Consider the following 19,433-nt stretch of genomic DNA (forward strand, 5'->3'; position numbering starts at 1 on the left):
CCCTCATTTTCTGGGTTTCTGGCCCTGGGATAAAGGCCAGGCCACGGTAACCTGCAATTTAAAATCACTGTAGGATGTGATTAGGGTGTGGGCTCTGGATCTGCCACTTGCTTTTAAAAATCATGACCAGGAATGAGTGATTTATTATCTCTAGGAGATAGTTATTTTGGAGAACAGTGGCCTCCAGACCCCCGCAGCAGTCGGCTAAGCTCCAAGATGTCAAAGCACCAAAAGGTAAAGCCATGTCCACGCACTTTCTCACCCTCGTGGTGCCGTATCAACTACAAGCTATCTGTGCCACCTTGATGGAGAACGAAGGGTTAAATGTGACTGCATAGCTGAGACTGGACCCCTCAGTTTCCACCCAGACACTTCATACTGGCCCAAGTTGCAGTGGGAAGGTACACTGTCTACCCCAGTGTCTACCCCAGACGCAGACCCTCGGCCTGGACACTGGATGACTGTCCCACTGTGGCTCCTGCTCAAGGAGGTTGGCTTTGAAGCCAGATTCCAAAACCTTGCTTTAATGTCTTTCACATGTGGGCTTCTCTGTCTGCTTCCATAGTCATAATGCTTTTGGCTAATGGTCCCTCTCAGGAACATAACTGTTAGCCCTGATGCTTTCTCAGCTTCATTGTTCCTGGTCTGAGCCAAACAAGTATTAAATATCTAATCCATGTCTGTGATGGACAGTGTTTGTCAACATCTTTGTGAAGAACTAAAAACAGCACCGCAGCGGAAACTTAACAGTTCTTTGGAAAGTCGGTTGGATGGTGTTCTGCTGAGGCAAAACCATGAAGTGGACACAGGTGAAAGGCTAAGGCAGACTTGGGAAGGAACGTTTCACTGATGAAAACAAAGGAGAAAGGATGCTCTGCTAAAGCAAACTCGTGAAGGGACACGCGTTGAGAGATTCTTTGCTAAGGACACACAGGTATTCATCTGCCTTTCATTGCGTATTCGAGCTGCATTTGTTTGGCCACCATAGAGAGAAATGTGCTCAAAAACTTCAGTGGTGTGCTGTGGTGTGTTGGTACTTTATGTGGATTTGGGCTGATTGGCAGAGTGATGTCATCTGGGACAAACACACATGTTGAGGCAAGGCACGTGGAGGACACGTAATGTTTGGAGCAGGAATAAATAGGACCCGGCCGGCCGTGACAGAGGCTGAGGTAGGCTTGCTGGTACAGCTAACTGCGCGATGCTTGTAGGTCTCACATCTTTGCTGATCTTTGCTTTGCCAAGAGAGCCCCAGCAAAGAACTTCTCCTGGAGTCCCTTAGGTCCCTCCTGTTGACTGGAGACTGAGGCCTAGCTGTCTCTGCTACGTAGTGTCACTGCTGCTGATTTGTGTTTGCTATCCCTGTTCTACCGAAGTGAACTGCTGGTGTATCTGTGAAGTGTTTGCGAGGGGATTGAGCTGTTGTTGCTGACCTGTGGACTGAACTGCCAATTTCCAGACAACACAGATGGGAGTTGCTCCAAAGAACCTTTCTAAACAGGTCCTGTTCCGCCATATCCTTTCTGTCCCACTACCTTTGGTGGGTGGTGGGCTAAAAGGGAGGTTAAAGTGTTTAAGAACCACCATAAAAAAGAGGTTTTGAAAACATTAAAGTTACACAGCACTGTTTCCAAGTCTAGCAGAAGTTATAGCGGAGTTGCCTCTTGGAAAAAGGGCTGTTCACCGAGTCAGCCCTGAGGGGGTGTGTGGTGTTCTCATTGTGCTTGGTCTAAGAAATACTTTATTGACATTGCTGCCAGAGCATGAGGGTTAAAGGTTAAGAGGTGAAAGGTTAATCCACTTCGCACCAGTCTATGAATTTAAACTCTGTGGAAAATATTACACATTGGTGTTTACTATCAGAAAATTAATCAAAAACAATACTTTGCTGTTTGTAATAGATTTTCACCCACACCAGCACAACACCCCTCCCCATAGAGGAAGCAGGATATTTCAGTTGTGATGTGAAAAGTCTTAAGTTTCTCAAAAAATTGCACATTGGATTTCATAAACATTGGTGTTAATCGGTCCATTGTGAGACTTCATAACTTGTAGGCGTGGGCATGGTTTACAGCCCTGCCCTGCTTAAAAAGAGTTGGTTTAAACAGATGTGAAAAGCTAGAAGAGTATTTGATTAAACAAAAGAATATGTTTTTGAATGCCAAATGAATAGCAACTGGTACCTACTTAGCATATCATTTGGATTCTGCTCTTGGGTGACCTAAATGTGGCCTCCTCAGCTTCCAGTGCAGTAAGAAGTAAAAAGGATCAGTGCCTTAAACATGAAACACTCACCAAGGCTTAGGGAGGACAATCCCTGCTTCTGCTTCTTCCTGACATCCTGTGGGAAAGGCTGGACCGCTGTGGAACGTTCTAGAACATGTTAAGCTAGTGAAACGACTTGCGGCTGGAGGGAGGGAGGGGGGAGGGAGGGTGCTATGAGTAGTGGCAGTGATGGAAGACTCAGCTTGGCCATTACCAACCCATTAGTGGAAGGACATTCACTGACTCTTCACTGACTTTTTCTCTGACTCTCGTGTGCCCCCTCAGCCTCTTCCCTGCCTTGCTACATAATGGATGGGATGCTTTGTGTTCCTAAGTAGCTGTCTAGAGCCGAGGAGTCTAGCCTTCCTGGAAGCTAACACCCTCTCCTGGCACGATGCAATGGATGCTGGGAGACGCGATGACAGACCATTTATCGATGATGGTAGAAACCATCACTGGCATCCCTGCACCAGTGCCCTGAGCCCTACCTTCCACAACAGCCCAGAGAAGCCACGCTGTGCACCATGTGCACACAGTGAGGTGCTTTACATGTCAGAAACCCAAGCCTTTCCTAGTGAGCAGTGAGTTGACCTGTTCTTTGCTGTAGCAGAAGATCTGCCTTGCCTGGCTGGATAGTCTGGGACCCAACATTAGTACTCTGTGGTAGAGTGCTTCCTAGTGTGGAAAGGGCCCTGGGTTCACCGCCTGGCCCTGCAAAAGCTGGAAGTTAAAGGTGACTCAGCACAGAGGGCATTCTGTGCCTTGCTCACGAGCCGTGCAGAAATGGATGAGGCCCATTGTTGTCATTATTGTGTATGAGAGAGATACGGATTCACCAAGGTGCAGCCAGCTCCTCAGTAGAACCTGTCTGGAGGTCTCTTGTGATCTTTTAGGTCCTTTCATGTTGTATTTTAGGAGTCAAATACTGGCAGAGATCAGATGATTATTAAAAAATTATCTAGTATGTGTCTCACTCTATGAGAAGCACCTGGCACTGGTCCCCCTCAGTGGCCGAGAGATTACAAGCAGAGACATCGCCTACTTCTCATGCAGGAGACAATGCTACTCTAAAACAACACATTGTGAGCGGCAGAGCTGACGCTAATGCAGGCAGCCAGAGCCCAAAGCTCTGTGCCCGAGAACACTCTCCAGACTTCCAGTTTTCTGTGATTTAGAAGCTGGTGGTACAGTTGGTGATGGTGTGGTAGTGCTAGTGGTGGGGGTGCTGGTGGGCAGTGGTGATAGTGAGGTGTGGAATTGGTGGTAATAGTGATAGTGAGGGCAGTGATGGTTGTCGTATTTTATAAACATAGAAGGAGAGAAGGAAAATGTTTGGTGGACATGCGGTCAGGTGTAGGGGAAGGGAGTGCCTCTACAGGCCCATGCTGAGGCATCCCTTCTCTATGAGGGACTAGCCACACCATGGTATAGTACAGAATAGAGTTTATTCTATTCTGGGTATGGGGGTGGGGGAGGGAGTTGAGGGAGAAGCTACAGAGAAAAGCAGAGAGAGTATAGAGGAGTAGAGGCCAGTCATGAGCATGTGGAGAGGGAAATGGGGAGAGTGGATGGAAGAAGCAGGAGCAAGAGGACAAAGCAAGAAGCAAGAGGGCAAGAGAGAGAGGGGAGGGAGAGGAGCCCCTTTTATAGTGAGTCAAGCATGCCTGGCGGTTGCCAGGTAACTGTGGGGCAGAGCCTAGACTAAATGTCAACTTTGGTTGTGGTAAAAGTGATGGTTTTTAGACTGTGTTTCACCAGGTAAAATTGGTGGGATGCTTACCGTGAAGGCAAGATCAGGAAGCTCCTACTAGCAGACGGGATGCAAATATTGTTCCCCTTCAGTCTTCAAGAAAACCCTACATCTCTTCAAGGCAGTTGGTGCTGCCGTTTTCTGGACAAAGAGTGGTGGATTACGGAAGCTGGAAACTTTAAGGCCTTGTTGAGTTAGGAGCGGTGAATCCTTCCTATACTGTTTTACCCCAAAATGGACACTCCAAAAATGTTCCCAAGTAGACACCAATGTGACCTGGAGTATGTCGGCTGTCTGGATCATGCTTCGTGACAAAACGGCCCACTGTAGCTTGTTAAATATCTCCCTTTCGTTGAGAGATAAACACATATGTGTAACTTAATGGCCACATCGATTACACATGGGCTTCTGAGGAGGCCACCATCGGTCTCTCGGACTATTTCTCGTGCCAGGGTGTGTTGCACACTTGAGCCGTTCACAGCCTTCCAGCAGCCTCTTCAGCTGGCCCTTTCTTTCCCATTGTCTTTAATTCTCAGAGTAATTAATGAGTCTGTTTTCTTCCAGTTGCCTCCCATTTATCACTTTCCATGTGCTAAGCCTCTTCCCGTGGGGAGATATGATTTGCTAAAATCACCATTATCATTCCCTTCAAAGCTCAAGGCTTTGCGGAAAATAAATGCTGTGCAGTTTTGCTCTTGCTGTATCCCTAGACCCTCCCCTCCCCCAGAGAGACAATATAGGTGGGTCTGAAAATGTGCACACAGAATTTTTCCTCTACCCAGGTTGCCTTGGTAACCACTGCACTAGCGTCTTCCAACAGATGTCTGGAGCTTGACTGAGGTGTGTAGGCTAGTTTTCCAGACACGTTTACCGCTGCTCATTAACCTAGCCATTCCCAGCATCCTCAGGATCTGCATGGCAGGAATCTGTGCCTTCATGGGCGTTTTTTAAACACCAGTGAAGCAGCAGAACCTTAGAGTGGTTTGCTGGTGCTATTCCCTGAGGGGTCTCCATTTGCCACCATGTCGTGTCACCGTCCTTCTGGCGTTCAGTCGTACAGGGAGCACGTGAAACTCAGTGAGCACATCCCCCGTGTTTGCACAGCTAGGTAATTACCGTTATATATTGCACTGTATCTGACAAGAATGAGAATATTGGTAGACTGAATATTCAAGTTCTGTGAAGCCTGGTCACACCGTGACCCCCCCCCCTTAACCACACTTACTATGTTTTATATTATTGGCTGTTTTAATTATTCTTTACACAAGCCACATTATCTTTTTTCCACCTTCAAAATACTTTGCTGAGTACGTCTTTCATTTATTTATTTATTATTTTTCTGCTCGGTCCTTTAAGGTTGTACTTAAGTGGCCCCTGACACCACACACAGAAGGCAGTCTTACCAGTTTGGTGTGCTGTCTGCTCTGCAACTGATGAAATTACTTAATCTAGGTGAGATCACAGGAGCATTATGCCTTTAATTTTTCCCATGAGCGTGTGGTTATGTGTGTAAATTATGCAAGTCCCGCAGTACTTTTCAAAAGACCCTGAGATGTCTAGCTCAGGAACCCCTTGGCTAGTTGCAAGGATTCAGCTACCCTGAGTTTGCTCCGATGGCAGAAGGTATGTGCTGAAGTAGCCAACAATCTTCATTTTTGTCATGCGGCCTACAGAGTGCGGGGTGCTGCTCTTTACCAGCGGTGGATGGACAGACTTTACAGGATCCTTAGCCGGAAGTTACAGGAGGTTGTTGATATTTTCTGTTTCTATTGTAGTGTGTTTAAGATGAAAGGTAGCCTAACACTTAGAAAGGTAGGGGTGTGTGTGTGTGTGTGTGTGTGTGTGTGTGTGTGTGTGTGTGTTTGTGTGTGTCTGTGTTTGTGTGTGTGAGAGAGACACACGGAAACAGACACAGAGTTTCCTTTAATTGATGTATTTTTTTTTATAAATGTTTGGTATTCTGCATTTCAACATTCTGACAAGTGGGTTAGAAATTGCTGTTTATTCGATGATCATCAGCTTGAGCCGCAAACATGGACGTTTGGGCAAAGAGGTAGAGAAATTGACTGATCGCCCTGAGATCTTCTGGCCAAGCTAGAAGTGTATGCACTGGAGGCTCAAAGAGCTACCGAGGTTGAGGTGAGAGTGCGCAGAGGCTGTGGAGACTAGGATGGGAATAAGATGCTCTAAGAATGTGCCAGTAGCGTTCATTGGATGCCTGCATAGAGCTCTTCTCTTTGTTTCCCAAGCTGAAGCTGCTGTGTCTACCACATTACCATCCCTCCCTGAGCTGCAGCCTGTGAGTTAGCTGGCTGGGGTGCTAGACCATTAAGAGGCCCAGAATGGCGTTCTGCCTTCCCAAGAGTTGTTGTTGCAAACTTATCTTCTTCGTGCTTTTCAAGTGAGCAGAAAGGAAGCCAGATACTGGAGTAGAGATTGCAACGCCCCAGTGAACACTGAGCAATGCTTTTAAAATAAACCCAGCAGAGAGGTAGGAATTCTTTATCAGACATGACCTCAGATCAACAGAGAGGTTTGGGGAGGCTCTTTGTACCGTCGACGGCAAAAGGTGTTACCCGGAGAACAGCTCAGAGGGCTAGTCCGGGAGCCACAGTGTCTCTAGGACCTTGCACCAAAGTGTGCCTGTGCTGGCCATTCTCTGTGGGAGGATAGTCCAGGGGTCTGACCTTGGCACTCCTCAAACTGAATATTCCTTTTAGAATCAGACACAGGGATCCAAGTGCCATAGTAAGGTGGGGGCGGGGCGGGGGGGGGAGAACCGGAGAACATACAAGTTACAGCAGGCAATCATTGAGCTTTGTGAAATGTTACTACCCCTCTCCAGTTCATAAACGACAGTGAGCTCTTTTTGAGATGGGATAATTGTTGTGTACCCCAAGCTTGTCTTGATCTGAGAGAGTTATCATTACAGGTGTACACTGCCACATCTAATTAGTACCCTAACACATCATCTATTATAAAGCATATAATAGATCTTTTTTTAAAAATGTGTGATTTGAAAGTTTTAAGTTATCTATGTAAGAAATAAAAATAAGTAGTAGAAGGCGCATGCTCCCCACTTGGGAGTAGATCGGATAAATTATGGGAATACAAGCGACAAAATACATCTTAATTTTATCAGATCGTTAAGTCAAGTAAGTCTCTTGTGTTTGTGAAAGAGATAAGACCGCCTAGCAGAAAGCTACCCTGCCCGTAGCAGGCCTTCTCCAGCCTGCTTTCCCTCGATATCTAGTGACAGCGATTCAAATCACACGATGCTCTGCTGAGACCCAAGTAACAGACGCACATGAATCTTAGATGAAAGAGCAAAGGTCTGGAAACACTTTAAAAAGAAACTCTCGTTTTAGAAAACGTTTTAAGTGGTCAAGTGATCTCTTACTGTTTCAGTTAAGAGACATGAAGCCCACAGCCAAATCTGCTAGATTGGGGTTAAATATAGCTAATCATAGTGCTGGATGCTAAGTGCAGTGACTTCCTGTTCAGCTGCTCTGCCTGCCTCTGGGCAGTTCCCAGAGCTCCAGGCAACGTGACATCAGAGCCCAGGCCTGCAAGGGAGAAGTGACTTTCTCTCTACCAGGCTTTAGAACCAAACTAGAGATGTCAGGTTCCCTGCTAGGGTGGGCTACTATGGAAACTCAGCTCAAAAGAACTCCAGATAGAAAATGTTAAACCCCACCCCAAAAGAAAGCTCTAACAGGTGGCTAACAGCCCCACAGAAGTCACCACCACTTAACCAGATCAGGTCTCAGAACTCCCCTTTCCCTTCTAAGACAAACCAGAGTTTGTTAGACTCAGTGTTGAGGATGGAGAGGGGAGAGGTTAAAGGGCAAGTGAACATGTCCCCCCAGCTTTGGTCCCAGGGAAAGCCTCTAGTGTTCTAGAAGGTTCTGTACCAGTGAATGGTTGAAAAGGAGCAATAGAAGATGTTTGATTTGATACTTGGATGATACATTATAAAATAAATGTATTCCATTGTTTGTATAAAAATAAAATATACACTATTTGAAGATGAAGGGGGTTGGGAAGAAAACATGCATGATATCTGCCTCTTTTGTGTGTGTGTGTTTGTATGGGGGGGAGGTGTCTTCAGGCAATTTTATCAAATCCCGATTTCGGGAATCCCTGCCTGCGTGGGGATTGAAGGCCATAATTCAGTCCTCTTGGCCCTGCAATTATGTCTGCTTTTAACTTACTGCTTGGAGCTGCCTCCTCCCGGGGCAACAATTTGAACCAGCCTTGTTGCACTTAGTTCTAAATCTGCGGCAGTTAGAGAGGACATGTCTTAAAGATAGTGCTGGGCTTCTGAAAGACAAGAGTTTAGTTCTCTGCCCACAAAGCAGATGCTCCATGTGTTGCTTAAAATGGACTAGTCTGTGCCCGCAGAGCCAGACTGCTCATGCTTGCCAAGAGCAGAGGCACTCTGAATGAAGGCAGGGAAGAATTCCTCAACATCTACTGTCTCCCCTTCCAGACTCTGCCACGGGCCGACAAAACCTGAGACTGACTTAGAGGCGATAGCCAGCTAAACTCCTGACTAGAGATGAGTCACTGTGAGTGTCCATGGCAGGAAGAGGCTGAGCATCCACCTCTTGGGTCCCCAAGCCTGAGTAGACAGAGTGGAGCTCATAAGGGTACCAAGAAGGAAGGCCTGGGGTAGGAGGAAAGCCTGGGGTAGATGGAAGGAAGGCCTGGGGTAGGAGGAAGTCCTGGGGTAGGAGGAAGGCCAAGGGATATTGTTGAGGGACACTCCTGATCCCTGTTTGGTCAGCTGGTCCAGGGCAGCCCAGCATCCAGAAAAGCAAACACTACTCACCCTAACAGTCCTCAGGAGAAGAGAGGAAAAACCCACATAAAATGTTTGTGTGTGTCACAGAATATCTGAGCAGGCAGGCTCTACACCAGGGCAGTGTCTTAGCCATTTGGCAAGACCGTCCCTCCGGTCCCAAACCGGACGATGCCCCTGTAGTTCTTTGGTCAACAGAAGAACCTGCCTCTGTCTTCTACATTGAGTGCAGAATGTGAACTCAGCAAAGCCAAGGCTTTGTCCGAGTCACTAGGGAACCTGGGAAGATGCAAGTTTGCCCATGCCACTCAGTTCTTGTCACTTTCAGCTGGACCCAGCTAGGGCAGTGTTCACGTAAGAATGCCAGAAAGCCACATCCATCCTAACAGTGGTTCTGGCCCAACCCCAGATATGCCTTTCCCAGCACCCCCTGGGTTCCTCTCAGCCTTGCTTTCCACCGTGATCATGAAAACATCTTTGCTAGTTTGTAACACTGTATTACCCATCATCCTCTTTACTCCCTTCAACGTGGAGAGTTCTCCCTTCTACCTCTCACTCGTTCTTCCTTTGTGAAAATGTTTTTCAGCTTTTTGTGTCATCATAGGTCTTCGGTGCACATTTTCTGATAATTAGAGTCCGTTTGTTATGTGAAGGAACTAGTGCTTTCCACATGAATCTTAGTATTTGTTTTTCTGAAAAGTGGTGAGTAAGAAATAAAGGAAACAGGAACTGAAATCCTGTGTGTTCCAATTTATTGATAAGCACTGAAATTTAAATTCTAGACCATTTTCATTTGCAAACAGTGCTATGCTCTCCCCACTCCTCCCTAGACATTTAAAATTGTAAAACTGTACTCAGAAGACAGAGCCAGGTGAGTCTCCGTGAACTCAAGGCCTGGTCTGCGTCTGAGTTCCAGCCAGGGCTGCATGAGACACTGTCTTAACATATATATATTACGGATGTATGCATGCATACATGCATGTATGTATGTATGTATGTATGAGACTCTGTCTTAACATATATATATATATATTAAGGATGTATGCATGCATGAATGTATGTATGTATGTATGTATGTATGTATGTATGTATGTATACGTGGCTCAGTAAAGGTGCTTGCTAACAAGACTGACAAGCTAAGTGCAGTCCCCAGAAGGAGAGAACAGAGTCCTGAAAACTGTCCTATGACTTCCACACTTCACACACACACACACACACACACACACACACACACACACACACACACTAAATAAATAAATAAATGTTTAAAGTCATCCTTAGCACATAAACCATTCAGAGGCAACAGGCTGGGGAACTGTCTACTGGGGAACAGGCTGGCTTTACCATGGAAGTGTGAGGACCTATGTTCAGATCCCCAGGGTTCATAGAAAACCAGGCTCCGTAGCACGAGTCTGTGATCCCGTGTCCTAAGGAAATAGCGAAGGCAGAGGCAGGAGAATTAACGGAAGGTCACAACCTTTTCTCCTGGGCATATGCAACTGTGAACAACCAAAGAATCTGTCTCAAGCCAAGTGGAAGGCAAGAAATGACACTTAAGGTTGTCCTCTGACCTTCACACGTGTGCTGTGGTGTACACATGCACACATATATACGCTCAGATGTGTGCACATCATACACAGACACACAAACCAGCAGTGTTGGGACCATTTTTGGCTGCTGAGACAAGGGATGGGGTCTCTCGAGTGCCCTGTGTCTGCTGAGTATGTTACATGGTCCCTCTGACTTCTGGGGCTCCAGGGCTCAGGGCTGAAGAGGGGCAGTTTTGCTAACACATGAGGGATGGTGAGGGTCGAAGTAGGGCAGCTGACAGGATACACAGTGGAGGCTGTCTGGGAGCTGTGTGTTTTGGAATCAAACTCGGCAAGAACCCAACAATAGATACTCACAATAAGGAGCAAACAGAATGGTGTCCCAAGTTCAGGTTAGAAATCAGGCTTCCCAGCTTCGAAGGCTACTCAAGCTCTTACTGACCAGCGAAGAAACAGGGTGAAGTTTCTTAAGAGCAGTTCTATTTTTACTCATGTATGAGTTATTTGTTCCTTAACAATTCCATACATAAAGACAGCCTACTGCAGTGGTCTCCAGTCCGCTACCCTCGCTACCCTCGCGCCCCTCCCGCTCTTGCTGACTGCTGCTTCCCCAGAAGCATCCTCTGATGTCTTCTGTTTGCTTGCTTTGTTTTATTTCTTAGGGCGATAACCACGGCTGCTGCGTTTTCACGCAGCATGTAAGACAGTGGATCTCGGCCTTCCTGATGCTGCCACCCTTTAATCCAGTTCCTCGTGTTGTGGTGACCCAACCATAAAATTATTTCATTGCTACTGTTATGAATCTGACATGCATTCCCCATGAAAGGGTGCTTTGACCCCTTTGAATAGACCATGACCCATGGGCTGAGAGCCTCTGGTATAAGGCATCAATGGGAGCTGACCCTGGACTGCCCCCCCCAAAAAAAGAAAACTCAGCAGAAAATGACCAACCCTTCAATGGTTTGTGGTCACCACTCACATCGGCGTTCCCCAATCCTGTCACGCTCAGCAGTACTAAGTGGTGTCTTCCAAAACGTATCACAGAACATAAACGAAGTGACCCGTACTAGAAGACACTGGGTGGCAGGTCTAAGAGGCTGACGAGGGTGACTGTCCTCTCACTCTGTTTGCCCACAAACCACATCTTGTCATAAAGTGCAGAGAGATCAGAGGCTTTAATCCCAGTCATTAGTAAATGTCACGTTACCATAAAATTGCATAAATCATAAGGGTTGCCCGGCAAAGCCCTTCCCACCTCCAGAGGATTTTTCGCAATGTGAATATTACTGAAGACAGTTGATGTGTTATAGCTTAGCATATTGCTTGGGTGGCAAGGAAGACCCGCTTAAGTAAGAGACTATAGGTGTTATAGGTGTGCTATACAGCCTGCAGAAAGATGAACTGGAGGATTAACTGCTTATTGAGTATTGTATCCCTAATTTTCACTCTGTGGACTTGATCCTTTTTTATTATTATTGCATTTATTTATTTAGGAGGGGATGGGCATACTCCAGCATGCATGCAGAAGAATTAGAAAAAAACCTTCAAGAGTTGTTTCTTAGGGCTGGAAAGATGGTTCAGAACTTAAAACAGTGGTTGCTCTTTGAGGGGACCCAGATCCAATTCCCAGCACCCAAGTGGTAGCTCACAACATTCTGTAACTGCAGTCCTAGGGAATCCACTGCCCTCTTCTGGTCTCTTCAGGCATTGCATGTATGGGGTACACAGACATGCAGGCAGAACACCCATACATAGAAAATAAAGATAAAGGTTAGTTTAAAGAAAAGAAGAGGTTAATTCTCTCCTTCTGCCCTGTGGATCTTAGGGACCAGTCTGAGGTCAGACTTGGCAGCAAACGGTTTTTCCCACTGAGCCAGCTTGCTGACCTCATGACCTTGGCTTTCTCCTTCTACGGCTTCCCATTTCAATTTCTGTAGCAGATCTTCTCGTTCTAAGAGGTTGTAAGGAGTTTACTTGGTGGACATCATTAGTGAGTCTGGGCTTTTCGGGGTTTGGGAGTAATGCTAGGGATCAAATCCAGGGGTTCCATGAGGAAAAAATGGACAAGAAGATGACTGTCCAGCTGACATGTATGGCTTTGCAAATGCCTCATCCATATCATAAGACAAATAGTGACAAGTTACCAACGCAGAGTAGAGGTTCTTCTCTGTGGCCACCCAAGTTTAGTGCAGAAATGGTATGTTTATCCATTTATTTATCTATTATCTATTTATATATTTATTGGATGCTAGTGATTGAACCCAAGACCTGCATTCTACCCCTAAGCTGTATCTCAACTCCAAATCTTTAGGTAAAAAGCTTGTAACACTCTCAAAGGGTGGGTATCTCACCCTTTTCATTACTCAAGACCTTTATTCCTCTATTTCTCCCCTCTGAGGCAATCGCAATCCAGTGATTAAACACATACAAGGACAGTGATTGGCATAATGGAGCAAGCCTTATTCTACAGTCTCTACCTGTAGGTTACACTGTGCGGTTTTGGGCCGCCCTAGTTTACAGAAGGGGAGACTGAGGCCTGAAGAACATAAATGACTTACCCAGTGCTACAAGGCAAGTCCCTGAGCTGAGATTAGCAGGCAAGTGCTAATTGAGGTAGATCACCACAGTGGGGTGTGTGTGTGTGTGTGTGTGTGTGTGTGTGTGTGTGTGTGTGTGTGTCAGTCCATCCCACTGAGCAGCCCCCGTGGGGTCAACCTGATCCTCCACCTTTACCCTTCCTCTCACGTTACTCCAAACCCTGACAGCCTGACTGATGGCTAATCCACAAAGCCTTGCTCTCCACGTTCTGTGTCTGAGTCTCTCTGGTCACTTGTATGATTTCCTAGTCCCTACCTCAGTCCACATTCCAAGTTCCTACAGGCTTTTCAGAATGAAGGCAGCGTAACACATGGAGCAAGCGGTATCCAGGCAAAGTCACATGCGCTCCCTTTCCTGGGCACAGAGCGTTTACAGGAGTGGGTGTCTCTTCTGAATTGGCCTCTGTCTGGCTCTGGAGTTGCCCCTTCAGTGAATGCCCACTGAGGCTGAAGCCTGGTCCCTTATCATCTTGTCCCTAGATGGTTACAGTGGCTGAGCCAGTTGCTCATTCTGCAGAGTTGCCTCATCTCGGTCCATTCTTCACCTAGAAGTGTCTTCTGTGCGGTGAATTTGGTTTCCATGTGCTATCTGATACCTGTGTGACTGCTAATAGCCCTTCTGTGAAGCTCGGAGGGTAATCTGACCCTGCTTACCCAGCATCCTTGGGTAGCTCAGATCTTTCCATCTTTCAGAACCCACGGTGGCTTCTCCTGGAAGTGTCTCCTTGTCATGCTTCTGAGCCCTCGCTGGCTCTCTGCGGCCTTTGCATTTGCCTGGTGCTTGCCGATCTTTACCACCCGTGCGTGGTATGACGCTCAGTGAGCATCTCTCGCCTAAGTAAAGGGGAGCCATTCGTTTCCTTTTAACTTTTCAGCAGTGTAGACCCGTGTATTCAACCTTCGTTGTGTGCTCTTGCTAGTATTACTGACTTGATGACGTCCCTCTGTGCACATATCTGACCTCTTTACACTTCCAGCCCTTTTTTTGCCACATTCTTTGTGTCCTACCTTTTTTTTTTAAAAAAGTGAATGTGTGTGTACTCATATGTCAGGGACATGGGCATGCACATGTGTTTCTGGGGCCCTCGAGGTAGAAGTCTTCCTCTATCGTTGTTTACCTTGTCTTTTGAGACAGGCTCTCATGAAACTTAGAGCCCATCAGTTTGACTGGTCTGACTTGCCAGCTTGCTCCCCTCTGCATAGCACTGATGCTGTGAGCGTGCGTTGCTGAGCTTGCATTTTTATGTCTGTGCTGGATGCAGCCTCCTATCCTCCTGCTCACACAGTAAGCGCTATGCCTGTACCAGTGGACCGTGTCCCCAGGCCTGAAGACATTTCTGACTGTTCAGTCTCTGTGCTGACCAAACAGTCCTGGCATGCTTGTGTCAGATTTCCGGGGAACGTTTGCATAGTCCACCGTGAGCCCCCCAGCCCACCGTGAGCCCCCCCCAGTGCACCTCGTCCTTCTGTGGCAGCCTGAGGCCAATGGGAGCTGGTGTCCAGCAGAAGAGGAAGGATGAACGAATGTCTAACCTGTTTCCTAGTGTGATAAACGGGTCGTGCTTCCTCTTGGTATCTGTCGGCATGCGCAGGAAAAACTAAAGAATAAAGCACTTGTGGGGGAAAAAATGGGAAATTTTGTTTTTTAAAAAGTTTTCTTTTTTAGTTTTGGAGTTAAAGAATAAAGTTTTATTTGTTTGTTTGCTTTATTTTCCTAAGTTTTAATGAGAAGAAAATGGCGGGGCTCCCGTCCATTGAGCCGGCTCAGCGGTTAAGAGCACTTGTCCCACCTTTGGCCTACTGTCAGGGTTAATGTGCATTTTCTGTTTCCAGAGGTGACCTTGAAGGTGCACGTTAGTGACGCCAGCACCCACCAGCCCATCGCAGATGCACTCATCGAGATCTTCGCCAGCCTGGTGTCCGTTGCCTCTGGCACATCTGGGACGGATGGGGTGGCTTTCATCAAGTTCCCATACAAGCTGGGAAATCAGCTGATTGTCACCGCCACAAAACACGCCTACGTGCCAAACTCTGCCCCGTGGAAGCCCATCCGATTACCTGGTAAGTTGTTCACCTTTCTCAAAGACCTCCTGACGGTGGGCTGGTAGTTGCTGATCAGGTCAGACACTGAAGCGTTTTTTCAAGGTAGAAGTCAGGCAGGGAAATCTATATGCCAATTCTGTGAGTCACCTGTTTGTGCGCCATTATGTGGAGGGCTGGTGGGCTAAGTGTGTGTGGCTGGCTGCAGCCCCACTGTGTACACACACACACAGAGTCACAGGTGCTCGGTTCTCTGCCCGTTTTCCCAGTGCTGTGCCGTGTGCATTCTGACAAGTGAGAACAGCATCCTCTCTGCTTCCTAGAAGTGCTAACATCCCTGAACTCTCCAGAGAGTAAAGGACGGTGGCCCCCAAGCCTGTGCCAGGAGCCTTCTTCATTCCTGCAGCCGACACCTGCTCAGAGCACCATAAGGAAGGATGCATTTATTTTGACACATGATTTAAGAGAAAGTTGTGGTGGGGAAGGCACAGCAGTGAGAGCATGGGGCGGCTGGTCTCCTTACAGCCATAGTCTGGAAACAGAGAATAAGACGCTTGCTTTTTTATATATATGCAGCCTAAGACTCCCGCCCTTGGAATTTCCCTGCGTATATTCAGGGTGGGTCTCCTCGCTGCAGTTAACCTAGTAATCCCACAGAGACTCCCCAGACATGTCTCTTTGGTGACTCTAGATCCTGGCAAGTTGACAATAACCCATGGAAGGCCACCAAAATGATGTAAAGCCCTTTTCACTAGGCTTCAGCTAAAGGAAATGTTTGGCCTCCCCGATGAATTGGGGGACGCACCAGGGTGAGGTGTGCAGAGACTCTGCCTACATGGGAATAGCAGCCGTACGCAGTAGGGTCACGTTGTGGCAGCAGCCGGATAAGGTAGGGCCACATTGCAGTCTATACAAACTTCGATCTCAGTCTAGCAGACACCGCACCTCTGTTACGAGGGGACATATAAGGCCAACTTCCCAGGGAGCTCCTCACTCTCAGCAACTGATTAACATATACCTCTATTTCATGTGGGCTGGTTAAAGATACTGTTGAATAAACGCAGTTGAGCTGCTAACACTGGACTCAAGCACAGCACCATTACCTGTGTCTGACAACGTTTACCATCTATTTTCCCCATAAGGTCCATTATAACCTCTCCTCACATTCAGGATCTTCAGCACTATACATGGGGGTGGGGCACTTAAAATAGTTGAAATCGCCAGCAGAAAGCACACATGTTCACCAAAGGAGAGCTGAGACTAGAAGACGGCCTGTTACCCCATCAGCCTCTGCACTGTGTACAGGGAGAAACACGGGGACTGTCAATGTGGGGGGTAAGAGGGAAATCTTTAGCAAATTTGTAAATACAGGACCCGTGCATGGCGAGGATCGGCCATCTACTAGCTTTCATTTTGACTCTATTAATAGGATTTAAAGGAAAGATACTGTCTCCATAACATTCATTTTCTTGAATAAGTCTAATAATGGGAACAAGACAGTTTAATTGAAAGCGTTTAGAAAACACCTGGAACAGAGAACAGCCTTCCGCTAGCTGACCCGCCCGAGTGGGCCCAGCAGGACTGTCAGAGCCTGTGTTTCTAGTCTGAAATGGAGTTAATTGGCCTGAGTCATTTCAGGAGACCTTTTCAGGCCTTTAGTTATCTGCTGAGCTTTTCAGTGTAACAAAGGTGCTCCTAAAGAGCACGTAAAACCAGTGTGACCAGAATGTAGACTGTCCTCTGGTGGGAAGCTGGGTGAACTGTTGTTTCAGTGTGTATTTTTAGAAGTTGGGTCTCACATTTCTGGTATTCCAAACAACTGGGGGGGGGGGGGGACTCAAAAAAGCTGGGTGTTCCGAAATAGGACGAGCGATCGCGGCCGAAATGCTTTCTTCACTGAGTGTTTGGAGTTTTAGTTTGCATGAACATTCTTGTGAGAGCTTGGGGTGAATTTCTTTTTCCGTCCTTAGCAATAACTCCTCCTAGAGGATGTGTTAGGTTTTATGTTCCCTGGAAAGGGGGGAGGGGTGGACTAGAGACAGGGGTCTCAGCAAACAAGTCAAACAGAGATGCACAAACTCGTCCCTGTGAGCCTTAGTTCTGTTTACTAAGGGTAAGCGTTCTCCGCTCCCACCCCTATCGACGGTAGTTCTACCCATTGCTCTGGCAAAGAAGACACTGGTCCAGGACTGCTGAACTGCTCTTTGAACAGGTTAATTGGCCTCTTCAAAAAACACCCATTGCTAGTAGTGTCTTAAGATGCTTCTGTCCTGCAATCCCTGTACGGTAGAATCCGTTAGCATTCCATGTGCATAAGAGAGAAGCTCTTGAGGCTCTGAGGATCTATTAACAATTAATCTTTGCTGGGGAAAAAAGTGCCATTTCCCATGGTGATGTAGCCATTGGTAAGTTGAGCATGTATCTCTAAATCTCCCCTACCCTACTCTTGCAGGCAACCCTGACTCAACTCAGTGGTTCATAAAACATAGCAGGGTGTGTGAAGGATGAGTCAGCACGGATTGGGGAAAAGAAAGCGGCCAGCAGCAGTGGGGGACTGAAAGGCCTGAAAATGACCAAATACACTGTGCACGTGTGTGAAGTTATCAGAGAGTTTCTGACTAAATACATGTGCCCAGTTACAGAATGCGCTGCCTAAAATCCGTGAGTGGCCTCCAGGACTCACAAGTGACACACAGAGCCTCTCGTGCTCCTTGGTGACTTCTCCCTTTCCTCTCGTGACTTGGCCAGCCCGTGTAGTTGTTCCCTGAAGTAGTTTGGCTGGTACTTTCACCCTCTCTGTGAGTTATCTCTAGGTGCTACTTTTTACCAGGTTCATGTAAAAAAAAAAAAAAAAAAAAAAAAAAAGCTGGTGTTTTATCTCGAAAACCCCAAGTGGGGTGGATGATTTTTACTCCAGAAGTCCCCTTACTTCCCTGAGCAAAACGAGATGTTCCTATCTCTCTATTTAAAAAGAAAAGCCAAGTTATAACTTCATTATAGAATGTTTGCCAGCATATGAGGAGCCCTGGGTTCCATCCTTAGTACTGGGGGTGGGGTGAATATCTGCTTAGCGTGAAGAGCCTTCAGTTAACACCCTCTCCAGAGTGGATAAAAATACCATGTACTGGAAACTGTGGGCCTCTCTGTCACCTCCCATCCCTGAAGCAATCTATAGATTTGGGTCCATAGGCTGGTGCTCCTGCTCCCTCAATTCCCTGCTGCACATGGCAGACCCGTTATATAGAATATATCGCTTGCTTCTCTCTGAAAAGATTTGAGAAACAGTTTGTCAGGCCAGCTTCCCTGGACATGGAAGAGCCAAAATGTTCCATGCAAGACAAGTATTCAAAGCACTTTGCCGTGGTCCCCGAGTGTCTCAGACCCTGTTCTGTTGCTATGGAAAGACTCCATAAGCAAAGCAACTCTTATAAATCAAAACATTTAGTTGGAGGTTTCAGTTCCAGAGGGTTAATCTGATATCATTATGGCAGACACTGGAGCAGCAGCCAAGCACTGCATCCTGATCTGCAAGGGCACAGGGGACTGTGGGAGAGAACAAAGCCTGGCATGGGCTTTTGAAACCTCAGAGCCCAGCCCCAGTGACACATTTTCTCCAGCAAGGTTACAAAGTTCTAGATAAAGGCCACCAGTGGTCTCAGAACTCACAAAGCCCACACTCAGCAGCAGAGAGGTGCTTGGGGCCAGCCAGGATGCTGCCTGGTTCTGGCAAGATCTGAGAGGGAGCGTGGCATGGAGAGGCATGGGTGAAGCAGGAATTTTGGTACAGCCTGTACTTGTAGGTGAGCTGCTTCCTGTGGGTTATGCAGGAGGCCTGGCCTGTCTTTCCATCCACCCGAGGGGACTAATTTATGCCATTAGGTAGAAAAGGTATAGGTAACGGTTAATATAACCTGTGAAGTGTCCATAGAGAATGTACCCAAGTTAGAGACTTGAGCCCTGTAGTCCTTGCTCATTTGTGCCCCTAATGAAGGGACAGAAAGGCAAGAAGAGTTCCCAGCAGCCTTTGCTGTGGCTATTTCTTCTTTTTTCTGGTCTTCACTCCTCTGACCTTGTCTGAACTCTTCCCCCAACTTTGATGCCCCACTGTTTGTGATTTACTTTTTGGTTTGGTTTGGTTTTTTTGGTTTGGTTTGGTTTGGTTTGGATTGGTTTGGTTTGGTTTTGTTTGGTTTGGTTTGGTTTGGTTTGGTTTGGTTTGGTTTGGCACTGCTGGGGATGGAACCCAAGGCCTAAGGCATGTTAAGAAAGTATATCATTGAGCTAAATCCAATCCAAACTCTATCCAAATTTTTTCCTTTTTTTTTTTTTTTTTGAGTCTTACTGAGCAATGATGCAGTCTGGCCCTGAAGGAGCTGTGCCCTCTGAGTAGACCTTGAATTTTCAGTCCTCCTGACTCAGCCTCCTAA

General features: G+C 46.9%; 1 protein-coding gene across 1 annotated transcript in view; it reads left to right on the plus strand.

Moving 5' to 3' along the window:
• The window catches only part of FAM171A1 (family with sequence similarity 171 member A1), a 117,510-nt gene that overhangs the window by 56,801 nt on the left and 41,276 nt on the right, over window positions 1-19,433 (plus strand). Inside the window, exon 2 of the mRNA XM_080917753.1 lies at window positions 14,800-15,027. Within this exon, the coding sequence (XP_080773879.1) occupies window positions 14,800-15,027 (228 nt within the window). The remainder of the gene's footprint in view (window positions 1-14,799; window positions 15,028-19,433) is intronic.

The sequence above is a fragment of the Micromys minutus genome (assembly GCF_963924665.1).
Source record: "Micromys minutus genome assembly, chromosome: 6".
Classification (NCBI taxonomy): Eukaryota; Metazoa; Chordata; class Mammalia; order Rodentia; family Muridae; genus Micromys; species Micromys minutus.